The sequence below is a fragment of the Protomyctophum bolini genome, assembly GCF_963924005.1.
Source record: "Protomyctophum bolini genome assembly, chromosome: 1".
Classification (NCBI taxonomy): domain Eukaryota; kingdom Metazoa; phylum Chordata; class Actinopteri; order Myctophiformes; family Myctophidae; genus Protomyctophum; species Protomyctophum bolini.
In genome coordinates, this window is record NC_137862.1 from 48,864,529 (window position 1) to 48,883,273 (window position 18,745).

The following is an 18,745-nucleotide window of genomic DNA, read 5'->3' on the forward strand; positions in this document are numbered from 1 at the left end:
AGACAGTTTTTAAGCTGCTCGATTCAGTATTTAGATATTTGATATTCATTTTAGCTGCCCCGCCCCCTTCCTATACAAACCATATAGGTATTGAAAACACCTGTCCTTTTTTCTGGTGACTGATATTGTCATGTGAGGTGCCCGTATATTTTCAAGTACGGTTTTTCATTTATATATTATGTTTTGTATATGTTTTGTCTCCTCCGGCCACCTCCTCCTCAATTCTTCTCAAAACAAAATATAAAAAAATATAACAGTAAATGTACGAATAAATTACACAGGCGCCTCACCTATTAGATGACATTATGTCACCAGAAAAAAAGGACAGCTATTTAAATTGAATCTATCGTGGTTTAATGGAGTTTGAAGTTGCAATGGGTTTGTATAGGAAGGGGAGGGCAGCTAAAATGAATATCAAATATATAAATACTGAATCAAGCGACTTAAAAACGGTCTGTGGTGTTCACAAAAGCCTGTGTGGACGATGAAATGACAGTTTTTTTTTCTTAGTGAAATATGAACAATGAACTAGCCAAGCAATCGTCCCTGCAGGCTATATATGGGATGTGGTCTATCCTAACAAGAAACATTTTTCTTATCGTTTGCGGGGCACAACAGTTCAAATATTCCACCAGCATTTGCCCCCTAAAAATAGATGTGCCTGTGTGTGTGTGTGAGTAAAGATTATACACGTTTCGTCCTAATCTTTTCAATCCAAAGTATAAAGGAGAATTTGTTCAAAGTAATTAGAACTTTTTTAGTAATCAGAGTCCTCTCTTATAACCCCGCAGTCCCGTGCCTTTTCATTATCGCAAGCTATCCACAAAACAATTATATCATTGGATAGTTGTAATTATGTATTGCCTCTGGACTATATGCGCCAGAGAGAGAGAGAGAGATAGTGTGCGTGCGCGTGTGTGTGTGTGTGTGTGTGTGTGTGTGTGTGTGTGTGTGTGCGTGCACGTACGTGTATGTGCACGTGCATGTGTACACTTTAAGAGCGCAGTGTGGGGTAAAGATCACAATCTTCTATACCGTAATCCTTTCAATCCAAAGTAATAGTGCATTTGTTCAAAGTAATTTAAACTATTTTGTAATCAGAATCCTTTAATATAACCCCCCGCAGCCCTGTGCTTCTTCATAATCACCAGCAATCCCAAAACAATTATTCTCATCGGTTTAGATGCTGTGGTTGTAATTGCGTATTGAGAAAGAGGAAGATAGGGGGTGTGTGTGGGTGTGTGGTGTGGTGTGGTGTGTGTGTGTGTTAGCAAGTGATAGCAAGTGACACATTGATCAAACAAATCAATTTAGTTGATATTCAGGAAAATATTGATAATCTCATAGTAACCAGTAAGACACCCTGAAGGCGAGGTCGTACTGAAACAACAGGTCTGGGAATGCCTACAGCCCTACAGTATATGGACCTTTTAAAATATAAAAATAATAATTGACGTTTTCGGACTGGTAAAATGTGAATATTTTGTTATCGTTGGCTAAGATTCTTTCCGCAATTCAATGCTATAAATAACAATTCTTCTACATTCTCTAATTGTGCAGACTTCTTGTAAAGTAAGTAATGCAGATATGTTTAACAATAATGTAACTCTCGAGAGCGTAAAATGTTTATGTTTTTTTACACACTCAAGAGGTAAAGATCTATAACAAATGGTCCATTCGGTTACTAACTCTCCATCCTTTAGCTGCGGGTGACCACCTGGAACCTCCTCAAGGACCACTAGGTGGTCCCCGGACCACCGGTTGAATATAGCACTGCTTTATATGCTCAATATATTCACAAGTATAGTATAGAGGGCCTCATGTTGGCTTTACTGTATAGCCGTGCAGCTTTGCAGACTCCTCCTCAGCTATAATAATAATAATGACAGTGCAGCCCAGGGCACTCCATCCTATACGCCAGCAGCAGCACATGGGGAATAGAGGGGGGGGGGGGGGGGGGGGAAGGGGGGAGGGAAAGGAAAGGAGGTAGATAGGTAAACAGAGCCATTAGAGACAAATCTATTTCTGAAGAAAACAAAATCACATCATCAAACAAGAAGAAGAAAAAGAAGAAAAAAAATATGATGCCGCAGCCCCTCTGGGGCTTTCGGCGGCAGAAATGATAGCCGACTATGGCATTTGTCTTTATCAGTCCGCCCTGAGGGAGAGAACGGTGGAGAGGGGTGAAGAGAGAGAGAGAGAGAGAGGGAGAGAGAGAGAGAGAGAGAGAGAGAGAGAGGAATGGAAGAAAGAACACATCTTCTTTGCACTGTGTCTCAGAAGTGCCAGACACATTCATTACTCCTCTGTCTTATCGTCGGGGAGCGTCGGACAGCTCAGGTATGATTCAGGGCGTATCGTGTGCATACGTAACGTATACGTATGCCTGTGCCTGGGTTTTTTCTCATTGTTTTGCTGCCCCAGCGAAGGGCCCTAGCTGCCGTTCACATGGGTCATCCTTTAAGCCATTGAGACCTGAGCTATAACAAACTTGTAGATCTGCTATTCTTCAACAGCTGTTACGACCCGGGCCTATATAGGGGAGCCTATAGTCGCAACAACAAATGACACACAGGGGTCATAATGACGGCTAAAGGTTTAAAATGATGGTTCATAGTGGTTAAGCGCTATAAGGTCGACACAGGTGCACTCCAGGTCTTAGCGAGTTAAATAGAGTGCGAAAGCGAAGGGCTCAGCGGACAGCGTACCCCCACGCCCGTCATCAGTCATCGGGCCAGCCCGGGGAGGCACGTGCATGCTTCATCAAAATGACAAGATTGACTTTCCAGATTTTCTCCTTTTTCTCCCTGACACTTGGCTGTTTATCCTGGTTCAGCGCGGCGAACACAGAGTAGGGCCAGGACCCGGCCCGTGGAGTGTTCCAATGCCCTCTAGAAGTAGATTTCTATCAGCGGAGCGGAGCGCTGTGACTATGAGCAATTGGAGAAGGGGGGTGTTGTTTGTTATTATGTATACTTTTCATAGCCAAAACCCCCCTGGTGCCATACACGACACGTACAATGCGGTTGCCTTTTTTGGAAACATGCAGCAACGGCGGTGGTGGGGGAAAAAGTACTCAAATGTTGTACTTAAGTATAAAAGTATCAATACTACCATGTAGAACGACTCTGTTACAAGTAGTGTGTCGCATTGCAACGCATTGTGAGCTTGTCGATCAGCTATTTTCGAATGGTCAAACTGAAGGGATTAATGTGGTTATTGGTTAATGTATGTTTTGTAAAAATCCAAAATCTACAAAATAACTATAGCAACCACAGTTTTCAAATAAATGTAGTGGAGTTAAAGTACAACATTTGCCTCTGAGATGTAGTGCAGTAGCAGTAAAAGTATTGGTACAAATACTCCAGGTACAGTAATTAAGAAAATGTACTTAGTCATTTTACACCACTGTGCGCGGCCAGTCATCTCAATCAGTCATGGTCAGGGCAGGCATAATGAAGTCTCCAAGCAAGGCTGTAACCCATTTAGACCTGATTACCTGATCCTTTCATTTCTATCAGTGATTCTCAGACTATTTCATGTCAAGGACCTCGGAAATTATATGCTACTTGACTGCGGACCCCCATCTGAAAATATGTTGTTCCAGGGACCCCACAGAAGCCAATATTTGAGTTAAAAATGTTTGCTCTGAAAGCCTATATACATTTAAAGATTTGCGCCACATTTTCACGATTCTTCAAAAATAGCAGACCTACAAGCTCATAGGGCGCCGGGCGGCACTCGGTGCCGCGCTATGAGCTTGTAGATCTGCTATTTTTCAATAGCTAAAGTATAACACAAAATGGGGTTCCCGCACTGAATGGGTTAAGGACAAAAGCTGTCCCAAGGACGCGGACAGATCCCCGTATGAATAAACGCTTACACAGATTAAAACATTGACATTAATTTGGTTCTCAAAGAGGGGTCATGGAATAGGTTCCAGGGGGGTCCATAGCATATACATGACTCACTCACAACATGTTGTGAGCAATCATATCCGCCATTTTGGAATGATTTAGATTTTACTTGACACAAATCTTCTCTTTTGGGGCTCCCTGGCACAGCATATTTTTGTTTTTGTGGTCTGCGGCGGCCAAACGCATGTCAATTTGGGGTTACTTGACATGGCGATGAATGAGGTGAATGAGTAGAACTGCTGACATTATGAATGAAGTCACCAATGGACCAGAGGAAGGACAAAGTATAGTATGAAGTTAACAACGGTTTAAGAAGTTAGAACATTCATAATCTCATTGATAATGACCCCGTTGTGTCTTGTTGTTAAATGTATCTTCTGCCCATCCCCCCCTCCCTCCCTGGCCTTTCATTAGCCCCATTCCATCAAAAACAATCTGGCACATTATTTGGTCCTTGGCATCGGTTTGAAATGGATTGAATCCCCTATTAAAAAAAAAGAAAGGTTTGATCTCCTCCACCCCCCCCAAAAAAAATCAGAAGGATGCCAACATCTTGACCTCCATTCTTGGCTGTGTAATATAGTCCCCTGTCTATCTATCTGTCTGTCTGTCTGTCTGTCCTCTCAGCCTATGCGCTGCCCCAGGCATTTTGTCTATTTTAGATTTAGTCTGACACCCCCTAGTGTCATATTGTGTGCATTAAACTAAAGGTGGCCTTACACTAGCCGATGTTTTGTGATATATGTGGGAGTCAGTGGGACGCTTAATACGTTTACTGATTTGATTGTTTGCCCATTGCATGGGGTAGAGTTGGAAAATTGTGCTAGTGCTTACTAGTCCTATAGTATAAAGTAAGATAATGTTATTGACCTGATTGTGTATTTTATGTTTCCATTTTACAGTTTCACTCACTAAAAGTTGACCACCGGCAATAAAGACAAACTGAGATGAATCCTGACTTTTATTGAACAGGAGTTTGGGCTGTTGATTTGTGTCAAGGACGACACCCTGAGTGAGAACAGTACTACAGCCTATGCCAAGTCATTGCAGAAGCTTTGCCATTTCTTCTGTCCAACTGCACTCATTTCTCTTTTGTTTCTTGTTTGTTTTTCCGTTCAATTATGTGTCCGGACGGAGGCGCTCTGTTTGTGCTGCAGCCAACCCACAGCGCTATTGTGGAAAGTACCTTTCGAGTACTGTCCCCATTAAGGGGCAGATAAAAAATAAAAGCCATGTAAATGGTGTATTTATATAGCGCCTTCATCCAAGGCGCTTTACATAGATTGTGCGTTACATTCACCCATTAACGCACACATTCATACACCGATGAGTCGATGACGACGGAAACCATGCAAGGCACCAACTACCAGCACATCAGGAGCAATTAGGGGTTCAGTGTCTTGCTCAAGGACACTTCGACACTAACTCTGGGGGAGCCCGAGTTAGAACTGGGAACCTTGCGGTTACCATCTGGCCACTCTATACACACAGAAAAATAACATGGCGGATTTGTTCCTTTTGGGGTACAAATGGCTTGTCACCCCCGGAGTACCCTAGTTGAGTACAGAAATGTACCTTTGGTATTGGTACATTGGTGTACCCTTCTTGGTTGTACCTCTAAATAACATTCCTGTACCCCTATTGACAAATTTGTACCTTTGCCTGCATCTCTAAAAGAACATTTATGTACCCCTATATGGACAACATTGTACCTCTAAAATAACATTTATGTACCCCTATACGGACAACATTGTACCTCGAAAAGAACATTCATGTACCCCTATACGGACAACATTGTACCTCTAAAATAACATTTATGTACCCCTATATGGACAACATTGTACCTTGAAAAGAACATTTATGTACCCCTATATGGACAACATTGTACCTCTAAAATAACATTTCTGTACCCCTATAGTGACATTGTACCCCTATATGGACAACATTGTACCTCTAAAATAACATTTCTGTACCCCTCTAAAATAACATTACTGTACCTCTAAAATAGTAATTCTGTACCCCTACTGGAACAATGTACCTTTATGTACAAATACAAAATGGATTCAGAAACATGAACAACATTCAATAACTTTTTATTTTTTCCCAAAGTGCAGGTCAATTGGGCAATAATATTATAGTTGTGCAACATGAACAACCTAGTGCAAAGAACAACCTAGTGCAAAATTAGGTTTTGTGCAAGGTTTTGTGCAACATGTACTCGAGTACATTTAGTGCAAACATGTAAAAATATAAAATACATACAACATCAACATTTAGTGCACACATGTAAAACTATATACAACATGAATGAGTACAATTCCCCCAGCACTTATACAACACAAGACTGATGCATCGAGCCTGTTGAGCCGTTCATTAACAGTCTTGCATTGCTGAAATGCTGGGGGAATTGTACTCAATTCTGTGACATCCAGCTAGTCTGCACAAAACTACAAATTCCTTTCAAAAGATCTATACGAAATGTTTCAACGCAACATACAAATGATCATCCACTGAATATGTGTCAAGCGATGTGTGGTCCAATTCGTCTCCAGGTTTGAGCAACATCCAGTCACTGTCTACTTTTACATGATAAGCATGAAAATGTGAGTCAAAGGACAATGGAAGCAACATTTTACTGCCAAGCACCCACATGGTATCAATGTTAAGAATGTATTTGATCTGTACAAATACAGGAATTCTTTCAACATGTAAAAGGTCTAATGTCAGTACATCTCCAACTGCATACTTTATGTTGTCTAAAGTTACTTCAGAGACACGTTGACTGACTTTGTCCTCTAATTCTGTAGCTCTGAAGTTAAACTTATCATTTGTTTTTAGAGCAGTCTGAAGAGTAATGGGAAGAGACAAAAATGGTGTGCTGACACTTTTACCAGGCACCTTTTCAAAATCACCCAAGATGTTGGCAGCTGAAAATTCCCAACATTGCTTGAACTGGTGACGATTGCTTAGTGTCATAGCTACGTTTACAAAATTTCGAGTGTTCTTAGCCAGGTTCTTAAAATATTGATGTTTTCCTTCAAATCTCATACACCAAAGAGAACGGAGGGGACCATACATTAACATAAGTCTTGGATAATGTATAAGAAAATGACATTTAGGCGTTAGTACATTTCCAAATTCCGCTTTCATCTCAGAAAGGAATTCATGAATAAGTAACGGAAGACATGCTAGGTCATCTTTCCGCACCTTAGCTGCCATGACAATATCTGCAATACTTCGCAATAATAAGAACACGTGCCAGTAACTGCTGCCAGGAGGAACACGTTGCCCCATTAGAAAAGGCAATAATCTGAAAAGACACCATTTTTGAGTAGCAGATCCTACAATGCCTACAGTTTGGAGTCGTTCAGACAACGGCACAGGCTTATTAGCCTTGTCATTCTGACCTACACTGAGTTTGTTAAGCTCTTCGTTTAGCTCAGTTATACTGATGTGCTTTTTTCTATGTGCCTCGCAAATAACATGCTTCATTGTCAGTGGAACAACTCCCTCCAACATATCATGCATGATGTCTGGGGGCAAAGACTTGGTCACATCAAAATAACCTAGTGAATCAAAATAACTATTGCCTTTTACACCATACACAGCTACATTGGACTTGTTCTGCTGGACACACTGGAGATGATATTTGTGGACTTCAGTGTTTCTCAGAACAAAATCATCTTCTAGGAATGAGTCATTGATTTCTGCATGAGTTGCCATACAGTTACGACAAATTCTACCCGAGCTAAAACACATTCTGAAGCCACCAATCATGTGAGCAGAGAGATTGTCAGCTGAAAAGGTTGCTACAGCAGCATAAACTGTGTGCTCTGTTCCACGAACACTTACAGTAAAGCCTTCAGCTGAAAGCTGTTTTAGGTCATCTAGCATTCGTTTTAAGATGGCATTCCGATATTTTGTCAGGGTTGAATATTGAACTAACATGGCTAAGTGAATGTGGCCGAGTTGAGATCGATACTTTCCACTCATATTTCCAATAGTGTAGTAAAATCCACATAGCTTATGCTTCCCTCTCTTGGCTCCAAGAGGATTCACTATTTCAAATTCATCTTCAAAAAGATGAATTCTTAAAGCATCGGGATGCTCTCTAAAAACAGAATGCTCCTTAAAATAAAGACCATCTCTATAATCTGTCAGAAGCTCTTCATCTATGACCTGGTTATTTTCAGATAGTATTTGATCCCAGACGTCATCATGAGCACAGTACTTCTTTAAAACTTCAGCAATGGGAACATAGGAAAAGGATCCAACTTTTTGGCCAGAAGAGCTTTTCAATGTGTAGTGTACAGGTTTTGTATAGTTCAACTTGGATTTACAGTGTTCTTGAATCATGTGTGGAGAACGGACTGCTTCATAAGCGTTATCAAAGAAATCTGATGAGTGTAAAACCTGCTGAAGTTCGGGGCAATTTGAAATATCAAAACCACCTTTTTTCAGATGATAAGAAATAAATGAATCATAATTCTCTTTGAAAAAACTAAATAGAAATTTGACATCATTTGTAATGTCTTGTTGAAGTGACACATTTAGAAGGTTTTTCTCTCTGCATTTAAGCACAAAGCCAAACAGATTATCTTTGAAATCCTCAAGTAGTTGATCTAAATATGGCCTGGAATCAAATTCATCAGAAGCTATTGGTTCATTCTCCACACTTTGGTTTTCATCAGAAGTACTTGGTTCATTCTCCACACTTTGGTGTTCATCAGAAGTACTTGGTTCATTCTCCACACTTGGTTGCTCTACGTAGACATTATCAATAGGCCTAGATCTAAATCTTGATTTGTGTTTTCTGTACACATGTCGTCTATAAGAAGGATATTTGGTAAATGTTGACTGACAATCACCTAAACCACATGTGATACTAAAATTTGGTTGATGTGCATGAACTAGTCCAATATGTATAATTAACTTTGAGAGGGTAAAAACCTTTCTAGTGCATTTTGGGCACTGATGCATTGTGATCTAGTACAGACGGTTAATTATTTGCAGTGCACAGAGCGTTAATCACCCGCAGTATGGTTGTTGGAATGGCCTTGTCTCCCTCTTCCTTGATATTGACGATGCGCAGCTGAAGGAAAGTGAGAGTTTTTTTCAGACCTGGTGGGTATGCAAGGTTGAAAACAAAATACATACAGAAGGCTGTTATGAAGGCTTCATCAAGGCTTCTGCACTGGCACACGTCCGCACCGTCAACTTTCACCACACACCGCACCCGTCCAGCGATGGCCATCTTCCAGTCCTGGTCCATGACTTGTATGGTTGGATTGGGCGTAGCAGCATCCCCCTACATAAAGCAAAACATGCAAAATTAATATTTTCAAAATATGTGTCAAAACTTGTTACATCAACCACTTTGAACCGCATCGTTCTTTTTTCTGGGGACATTTGCCAAACATATTGGATCTACAAGCTCATGACTGACACATTGTGAGCTTAGAAATTTGGTCAAGGGGCGGCAGACAAAATAAAAATTGTATTTAAGGTTAAAGTGGTTAAATGACTGAAAATAAACTTTAACATGAAGTCAACATATTATTACGAAAGCTAATGTGTAAACAAACACTACATCATATACACATTGGTGAGGGTCACTGCTAAGGGTTCCTTGGCTTGAAAAAAAGACCGCTAGTTTACATTTTGTAACTTCAGTGGCATTTATATAGAAAGAACAGGTTTGTCATTTATGTTAAACACAATACATCTGGGTGGGGCAGCGGTTGCCTCTCCCTCATTACCACCACTGAACAAGGCCCTTAATCCAAACCGCTCCGGTGGAGCTGCTCAGTGGCTAGCAGGTCAGACTGTGGTTGTACCGGGCAGCTTCCAGCTATGAAAGTGTGTGACAAGAAGTACGGCCCCACAATTATATATGTTTTTGTAGTAGTAGGATTGGATGACCCATACAATTGACATGGGCTGCATACAGTGGAGGAGAGCAGTGGTTCCCAAATGCTGTGCCTAGATGAGTACGCTGCTCACACAGGCTTTGTGGCTGCTCTAAACTGTTTACATGGTGATAGAACTGAAAAGCAGTGAAACACCGTGCAGGACAATTCAGATGCTCACCTCTCCCATCATGATGAAGACTTCAATTTTCTCTTTGAAGATGGACGGCAGTATGATCAGCCCGGCCCTGAAGTCGATTTCTGGAATGCAGTAAACATAGCAAGAGTCACCAATCACATCAAGTGGGGATGCACACCAACGGACCGACATGAGGAAACAACGGTCAGAAACTAACTTGTGGTTAGGTTAGGGTTTGAAGTAGGTTGTTGGTGACAGTCGGACCAATAGTATGTCTAAACTAAAGTGTGCAACGTGTTTAATTCGAAAAGTGCTCACTACCTGGTAGATCTTCAGCCAGGGCATCCTGTCTTGCGGCGTTGAAGACTTCTGCGTGGGATTTTCCTGCACGTTTTAGAACTTCTGGCAAAATACCAGCGAAGCCCTCCCTGAAGCGATCACACAGACTGCTTGTGGCTGGATGGATTCGATCAACCTCATCAGAAAACTGTAGAAAACACAAGAATGATTAATATTCAGCATATGCCTATGATATACAATCTCAATATTTGAAATTACTACATAGATGGGTTTTCAACAGGGACAGAGACCCCTAGGTACTCATGAGGACTTACATGAGGTTGTTTTCATTTTGTTGCTATAGCTCTGCCCCCAATGTAAAGCGTAAAAGCGCTATACAAGTTTGAGATATTATTACATGGGTGCTTACCTAATTGTGTGATGGGGAAAATGTGCAGAAAATAGCAAATCTACAAGCTCACATCACAATGCGTTGCTGCGATATGCTGTGAGTTTGTAGATCTATTTTTGGCAAAGAGGTTTGGTTTTGATTTAAAAAGGAATCAAAATGTTAAGATTTGCTAGCCATTGGGCTTGAGAACATATTTTTGTAACCAGATAAAGTTAATGACCCCTGATAGATTGATAATGCTGCAACATTCAGCTGTGCACTATACTTACTCCACCAGGAGCCCTTAGGAAGGGATAGCTTTGGAGTAGATCTTCCACAGAGATCCCATCCATGATTTCACGCCGTCTCCAGGAGAAGGTTCGCACCATGAGATCTTTCACAGTTGGGAGATCTGGATGAGTCTTCTGGTATTCACTTTGAAGAACGGCAACATGGGCCTTCACAGAAGTGGCATCCTCTCCGACAACCAGTATTTCCTGTGGAAAAAGCATAGACAGATGTGGATGAGTTGCACAGTGTAACGCCTGCTCCCACGTATGCAAAGCCATTTTGTTATCGTTGGATGAGATTCTGTTCACAATTCCATGCTGTATTTATGTGGTAACCATACAAGAAATAACAGGCAAATGTTGTGAAGACTTATTAGAAAATTAAAAGGGTCCATTTGGTTTCTATTTACACTCTCAAGAGTCAATTTGGTTACCAACTCTCCATCATTTAGCTAGGGACAACCTGGAACACAGTCACCCTCAAAATATATAGATATGACAAATGACTTACACATTGATTAGCTGCTCGTTTGTGCAGACTAGGTGTAGAGGGAGGTTGGGGCTTCTTTGCGTGGCCATACTTCTCTTTCATCTTTCGGACCTCGGTATTGCTGAGCAGTGGTGCACGTTCATTTTTACATTTTCTTTTTAGGGACGCATGCCAGGTTGTCTGGATAAAATGGAACACATTTGGCTATTAACCCCTTTTGGTGTTTTAAGCAATGTTATACTTTAGCTATTGAAAAATAGCAGATCTACAAGCTCATAGCACGGCACTTTGTGCCGCGCTATGAACTTGTAGATCTGCCATTTTTCGTCGCATGTACATGCACACAGAAATCACTGAAGATTGAAGAGAATAAAACACAACTTACATAGCCATTCCCCTCTGCATCTCTAAGATGCGGGTATTTCACAACCACTGACTTGGCAACCTGAACGTACTCCGCTGTGGTTGGATACCTAGCCCAAAAAGCAATTACAAACTCAAGGTTTCTTAAAAGATCAGCTAACAATGTATGAATGCCAAGTACTAAAGTTATAGTAATGGTTAACAGTTGATACTTACATGTTGTGCAACATTAGTTTTTCATACAGCACACTGGTAATTTTGTGACGTATTCTCGGCACTACGAGACGCGGGTCCCTGGCATCGAGCACCGTCTGAACGTCATGGGGAAAGGTTGGACAGATGGTGATATGTTGTAGTCTCACACGGGCTGGTTCAACACTCCCACAGGCTGGTTCAGCACTGCAATGGAACAAGCAGTTTTCTTTTGTTAGTTTTATATTCGTTCTGTGACAGTGTCTTCCAGTCTCTTTTTTTTGTAGGAGGGATAGACAGTAGGCTGACAAGGGGGGGGAGGGGGGGAGACATGCAGTAAAGTCCGTGGGGATCGGGGGTCGAACCTGCGGCAGTGCCAGTCAGGTGCCTGGACCGCTGAATCACCCAATATGTTGGCATACCCATTTAACCCAGTCAGGACAGGAACCCCTTTTTGGTGTTTTAAGCATTATGTTATACACTTTACCCATTGAAAACCATTTTTTTTTTAATGGCACAAATCATTGAATATATGTTCCAAAATCAAAATTCAACTCAAATCCTTGCTTCTGGTGGGGTCCCTGGAACTACACATTTTCAGATGGGGGCCCGCAGCCAAATACAGATAATTCTGGGGGTCCTCGACATCAAAAGGGTTGAGCACTACTGACATGGAAACATAGGTTTTTCAGAAAACTGTTCAGCCTCAAATAAGCACAACTATCTTATGGAGATGCACTTGCCTTGAAACCGTGGAAAGCTGAGATTGGGAGGCTTCTTCAGGCTCAATTGGCTGTAAACAAATCTCTGTCTCACCCTCTTTGTATTTTTCTACAAATTGTCTAAATTTAATTTGTTTTTTGAATGATCCAGCGAAGAGGAAGCCAATCATTTGTTCAGTTAGTCCACAGTCCACCGTTTCTCCGTCCACTTCATTCTCTGAGGAAACACACACACACACACACACACACACAGTATAGCTGATTTAATTAAATGAATCATATGACAAATTGTAAACGTTGTATTTATTACTTTAAACTTAATTAAAGCCATTTAAACACCTCCTCCTCCACACTAACCGTTTCCCCACATAAGGACAAATTGTACAGGTAGTTCAGTCTAGTCAGACCAGACAGCACGGACAGGTTTCAGAGGCTAAAGACCTGGTGAAATGGAAAAATACGTTTTTCACATGTATCCCTGTCATAATAGGAGATGAAAAAAAAAAAGCAGAATAATTAATGCATTAGTTAATAAAAACTGCGGAAACGCACCCAGGGCGGAAAGTATTTCACAACGGCCAAGGGCGCGCACACACACACGCACACACAGCCGCAACACAACAGTGGCATACAGTACAGCACAGCACACTTTCTTTCACCCGACGAATTTCGCAACGCATGCGTGTGTGGGACGGAGCCGTGGGTCACACACACACACACACACACTGACGGTGCCATGGCGTGTAGAGTGTGCTATGTTGTTTGCGCACGGACGGTGCGCAAACAACATTGAGCACACAGTTTGGGAAACACTGTGTAGCTTTGCATTTGTCTGCCCGTGTTTCAGCAGCACGGTGTGTTCACAGTCACACACGCCAGAAATGAACAGATAATTTGTTGGCAAATGAACGTATTACTGTGGTGGTGAATGATTGCGTGGTGGCCCGCAAAACAATACGGACGCAAACCATAATATCATGATACAACCCCGAAATAAAGACAGTGGAATGACGCTTTAAATATTATAAATGAACATGCTACTGCCAGTCTGCTCCCGCGAGCAGGGAAACAAAACACAGTAACAGGGAAAACACGTTTTGGCGCGTATATCCGCCATTTCAGTTTTCCCCGACATGTTAAACGACATGTTGGTGCTCAACATTTTATTTATATAGCCTATATGTTCCTAAACATGAAACTGCTTACTGTAAGTTAGTGCAAACATTAAATAAAGATACGTACCGGTAAACCTTTTTGCCTCGACTTCTGAAACGTCTATTCCAGCTTCCGCGACAAGCTTGTGAATCAGTTCCTCTGTAGTCAAGGTGGACAGCTTTCGTACGTCTACTCCTCCTAATACGAATACTGTCGCCATATCGCCGTTAGTTTGGTTGTCCGTCCGTCTGGCCGGCGGCCGCCACCCGGCTACAACGACCCAAACTCCCGCTAACTACTAACTAGTAGCTACCTTACCGACCCAAAGTCCCGAGTGGAAAGTGCTGTGTCAGCACTGCTAAGCAAACTTAAATGCACCGTAAAATGGCGCCTAGCTGGTGGGTGGCTGGGCATGTTCCTCTTGACTGGTGAAGATGCACTGTGATTGGCCAGTACAGCAGACGGCTGACTTGCATTCAGCCAATCACTGACCATTTTGCTTCAAAGGCGGGTCTACAAGCTCAGAATGGGTTCAAATATGTACCTAGGGGTCCAAAAACTAATTTGTACCTTTTAAGGGCTACAGTTTTGTACCATATGGGCCATTTTAGTACCGTATATGGTACTCTACCGATCCAAAGGGTACATTTAGGACAAAAGTACCATAAGGGGCCTAGATTTATCACAATTTTTTTTTGTGTGTACCCCTGAGCCACCGCCGCCCCATGTAAAATCCTACGTTTTCTGAAAAAAACATTACGTCGCTGTAATCAGTGGTTCTCAAACTTTTTCCATGTCAATTAACCGAATATATGCCACGAGAGATCTCGGGTTTGTTTAATGTAATTTAATCCAGTAAATAAAAGATGGCAAGAATGGCTCATATGCAATTGATCATGTTTATTTGTGAACGCTGACGCGTTTCGGCAGAGCCTTCTTCAGAGCAGACTAAAAAGTAAATTTAAAGCTATTAATTTCCACTTTTCTGGCTCGGAGGCCGCCATTTGTAACAGCATTAGCTCACAATGTTTAATTTAGCCAGAATAAACGTTACCATGTCGGGAGCGATGCGATACAAAATCACAAATCACACCCGAACCTGGGATTGGATCATCATAACCCCGGACAGCGCTCACAGTTTCAGAGATACGAGGCATAGAAGATCCTATACTTTGACTAGAGGGAGGTCTATGTGTGCATAAATCCTGGTGCTGGGGGTGACTATTTCATATTTGTTTCATATTTGGTGTAAAAAAACGTTTGAATACAGGATTATTCCTGCGTGGTATATTGTTGCTACTTTTACTTAGGTAAACAATGGGAGTATACTTCTTCCACCACTGGTATTTAGCAGTGCTGCTGTTTTGTCTTTCCTACCTCCGTGTCCTGTTTAAAAACCCCAGGGAAATGCATGTCTCCGATATATATTCCTTTTTGTCGTACTGCTGACCACTTTTTCTCCCTCCGGCTGCCCTCATTGGCTTTCAGTTGGCCGAGGTCCAGCTGTCACTCACTTTGATGTCTAATTGTCTCTCCGGAGTGAGTTTATAGTCTATCGAGCCTTCAGAGGCATGTCCGTTATCTTTGCACTTGTCACAAACTCTCCCTCCCTCCCTCACACACTCACACACACACACACACACACACACACACACACACACACACACAGTAGGTGGCAATAAATGTTGACATTCCGTACGCTGTCAGTGTGGATATTGAAATTGCGGGGAATGGAAATAGCACGATATTACCAAAAAAAAAAAGAATTGTTCAGAGGTTCAACGCATGATGAGAACGAACATGCTGTGTTGGAAAACTCGGCATTAACTTAAAAAATCACACCTGTGTGAACCAAGTGGTGCAATTCCCTCCCCCCCGCCCCCCCCCCCTCTCTCTCTCTCTCTCTCTCTCTCTCTCTCTCTCTCTCTCTCTCTCTCATTAGAGACACAGCACTACCCCTCTCTCTGTTTCTGGCGCCCCCTTCTGGTATAAATAAGTAACTACTCAGGCTCATAGACACATAGACACAGGTACACACACACGTGTGTACACGGACAAAGCTGGATGTAGAAGTGGTTGCACCACTTAAAAAAAAATAGAGAGATGGAAGCACTGCAGGGATCAAGTTAGTGGCTCTTAGATGGCTGATCTTTAGTGATACCATATATATATATATATATATATATATATATATATAGAACCATATATAGACAAAAGGTATCCTTCCAAAAGGTAGAAAAAAGGAATCCAAGGCACTCCGTCTTTGGTGGAAAAGAATTCAAATCATTTATTGATGAGCAAGGGAAATAAATAGCAGGACCTACGCGCTTCGACCAAAAGGTCTTCGTCAGGGTCTGAACAGATAGACCCTGACGAAGACCTTTCCACGGAGTGCCTTGGATTCCTTTTTTCTTTTCAAGCAGTGCAATTTACACCTTTGACAAGCAGTATACAACTTGGGAGGAAAGATACCTTTTGTCATATATTTACTCAAGTTCTGTACAATTGTATTTGGTATTGTTCAATACTCCTATATCTCAGAGGCAAGTTGTAGTTTTTGTTACGCCACTACAATTATTTGAAAACTTTAAGTTGCTTTGTATATTTAGAGGATCAATACATAGAGAATAAGACATAATCTTAAATTACGACTACTTCAGTCCGTTATACTTGCTTTGGTACAATTATATAATACTTTTAACCGTTTGCCTGTTTTGCCGTTTTGCCGTTTTACTGGTACTTTTACTTGAGCACTTGTTCTTCCACCACTGGGACAGTGCTGGAACAGTGGAATATTAAAAAAGTACAATATTAAAAAAGAATTGTTGTGAAGTTTGAGGACATGAGAGCGCTGTGCTGCGGGCCACTTTATTGCCTTCATCGCCGTGCCAATGCCGTTAGACGTCCAATCAAATCACAGTCTAGTGCCACCACTAAGCCACGGGCCATCTGCACTGCACGTACACACACACACACACACACACACACACACACACACACACACACACACACACACACACACACACACTCAAGTGGCTTCATTGGTTCCTAACCTTTTTACACTGTAGTACCACCTCAGAAACTATCTGGCTCTCCAAGTACCACCATAATAACTGATGTTAAAATACAGGAGCGTAATAATACCTGCCCTTTTGGTACCATTCCTAAGCCAATAAATAATGCTGCTGCTCTGACAAAACTCTATCTAATAACTACCAGCTCAACTGATGATATTTCTAATGTGATTACTCCGTTCTCAAATCTTCTATTAATGGCTATAGGTGTGCTGTCATGCTCATTTCAGCACGGCTGGAAAGCCTATACCTGTAGTAATATAAATATTCCTTTTTTGGGGCGACTCCTCTAAAGTACCACCAGAGGGGGGGCTCGAGTACCACCAGTGGTACTATACCAGTGGTTGGGAACCACTGGGTTAAGGGTTTAAGGCTTAACCCATTAAAACCGGAGAAGCACGCGTGTCATTTTTGGATTTAAACACTTTTAACAATTATACTTTGGCTATTCTAAAAAAAAAAATAGCAGATCTATAAGCTCGTGAGCTGGTAGATGTTTTTGCAAATGAGGGGGGGCATAAAACAGCCCGGTCACGTGATTCATGTAACTCGTTTGTCACATAGCCTCCAATGCATTCCGTTAATTTCTGGTTCAGGCTTTTGTCACCCTTTGCCAATATAAGTCTACATGTATGTACAGCAGAAGAGCCGCCATTGGACTAGCCCCATGAAGTGAACGGAGTTGTCATAACTCTCATCTATACGACTCTGCCTGGAACAAAATGCCTGGCTTTTACTTGGTGGTGGCGGCATCGTATCGTGCACACTGCACAGAAAATAGCAGATTTAACATGGCATTCATAAAACTGCATTGTGTAAATGTCGATGTCCTCATACGTATAAGTAGCCTCATATAAACGTGTGTGCGTGTCTATGGGAAAAGCACAGGACATATTGGATGGATGTGGTGGTGGTTGTGTTGAGTCAAAACTCAGGAATGGCCCCAAAATCTGGTCAGCATGACAACTCAGACCTCAGAAACTACATCTCCCAGAATGCAGCAGCAAGATGGCTGCTCGTTACTTGATTAGGAGCACCTTGAAAGGAATGGAGGGTTCAGTCATTCTCAAAAAAACAAACGGATGCAAACAGCAAAGACTACTCTTGGGTTCTACCTCCAAAGACGCCAATGGTCGGTGACGTTTTGTTTTATTTACACTTGTGTATGCACTGCAGTGCTGTTAGTTGTGGTTAAAATCAGGCTAATTGTGAATAGTAGGTTAAACGAGGCAATATAGGAGTTGAGACAACATCCCAGGTGCTGATGGTTATACTTTAATTGTACATGACATCATGGGGAGATGTACGTTAGTATGCCAACGAGCACAGGGCTCAGACCATAGTTACACTTATACGAGCTGAATCATATTCAGATAGAAGCTGTAATGTAACATAGTTACACTTATACGAGCTGAATCATATTCAGATAGAGGCTGTAACATAGTCACACTTATACGAGCTGAATCATATTCAGATAGAGGCTGTAACAAAAACAATAGCTATCAGGCCTTGCTGAGACAACTCGGATCCTAAAATGCAGCCACATGTGTCATATCATAATGTGCTGGTGTATAAACAACGATAATGGCATAACGTATAGAATTACTTCCAGAAGGACAGCCGATCTAAAAGAGCTCACACACCGTGTCACAGCGCTTTACACGTGTAGATATTTTCGGTGCTCGACACACGCCTCGCACCGACTAAAGCACAAATCGGGGCATTAGCATGCTGCCTCCTCTTCCCACTGCAGTTTGACTAGGGCGAATACATAATGACAGAATTCCTTTAAAAGACATGCCTCTGTATGCCTTTGCCTTAGGC

At 41.8% G+C, this 18,745-nt stretch overlaps 2 protein-coding genes across 3 annotated transcripts in view; both read right to left on the reverse strand.

Annotated features, from left to right (window-relative positions):
- Positions 1 to 18,745, reverse strand: part of cd276 (CD276 molecule) — a 153,296-nt gene that overhangs the window by 62,567 nt on the left and 71,984 nt on the right. The gene's annotated exons all lie outside the window — the stretch shown is intronic.
- LOC308314644 (uncharacterized protein) lies at positions 8,917 to 11,517 on the reverse strand (the record flags this gene model as incomplete). Its single annotated transcript, XM_080762276.1, has 5 exons — positions 8,917 to 9,225; positions 10,008 to 10,087; positions 10,287 to 10,452; positions 10,926 to 11,132; positions 11,437 to 11,517. The coding sequence occupies 5 exons, from the start codon at positions 11,515 to 11,517 to the stop codon at positions 8,917 to 8,919; spliced, it is 843 nt and encodes a 280-aa protein (XP_080618402.1).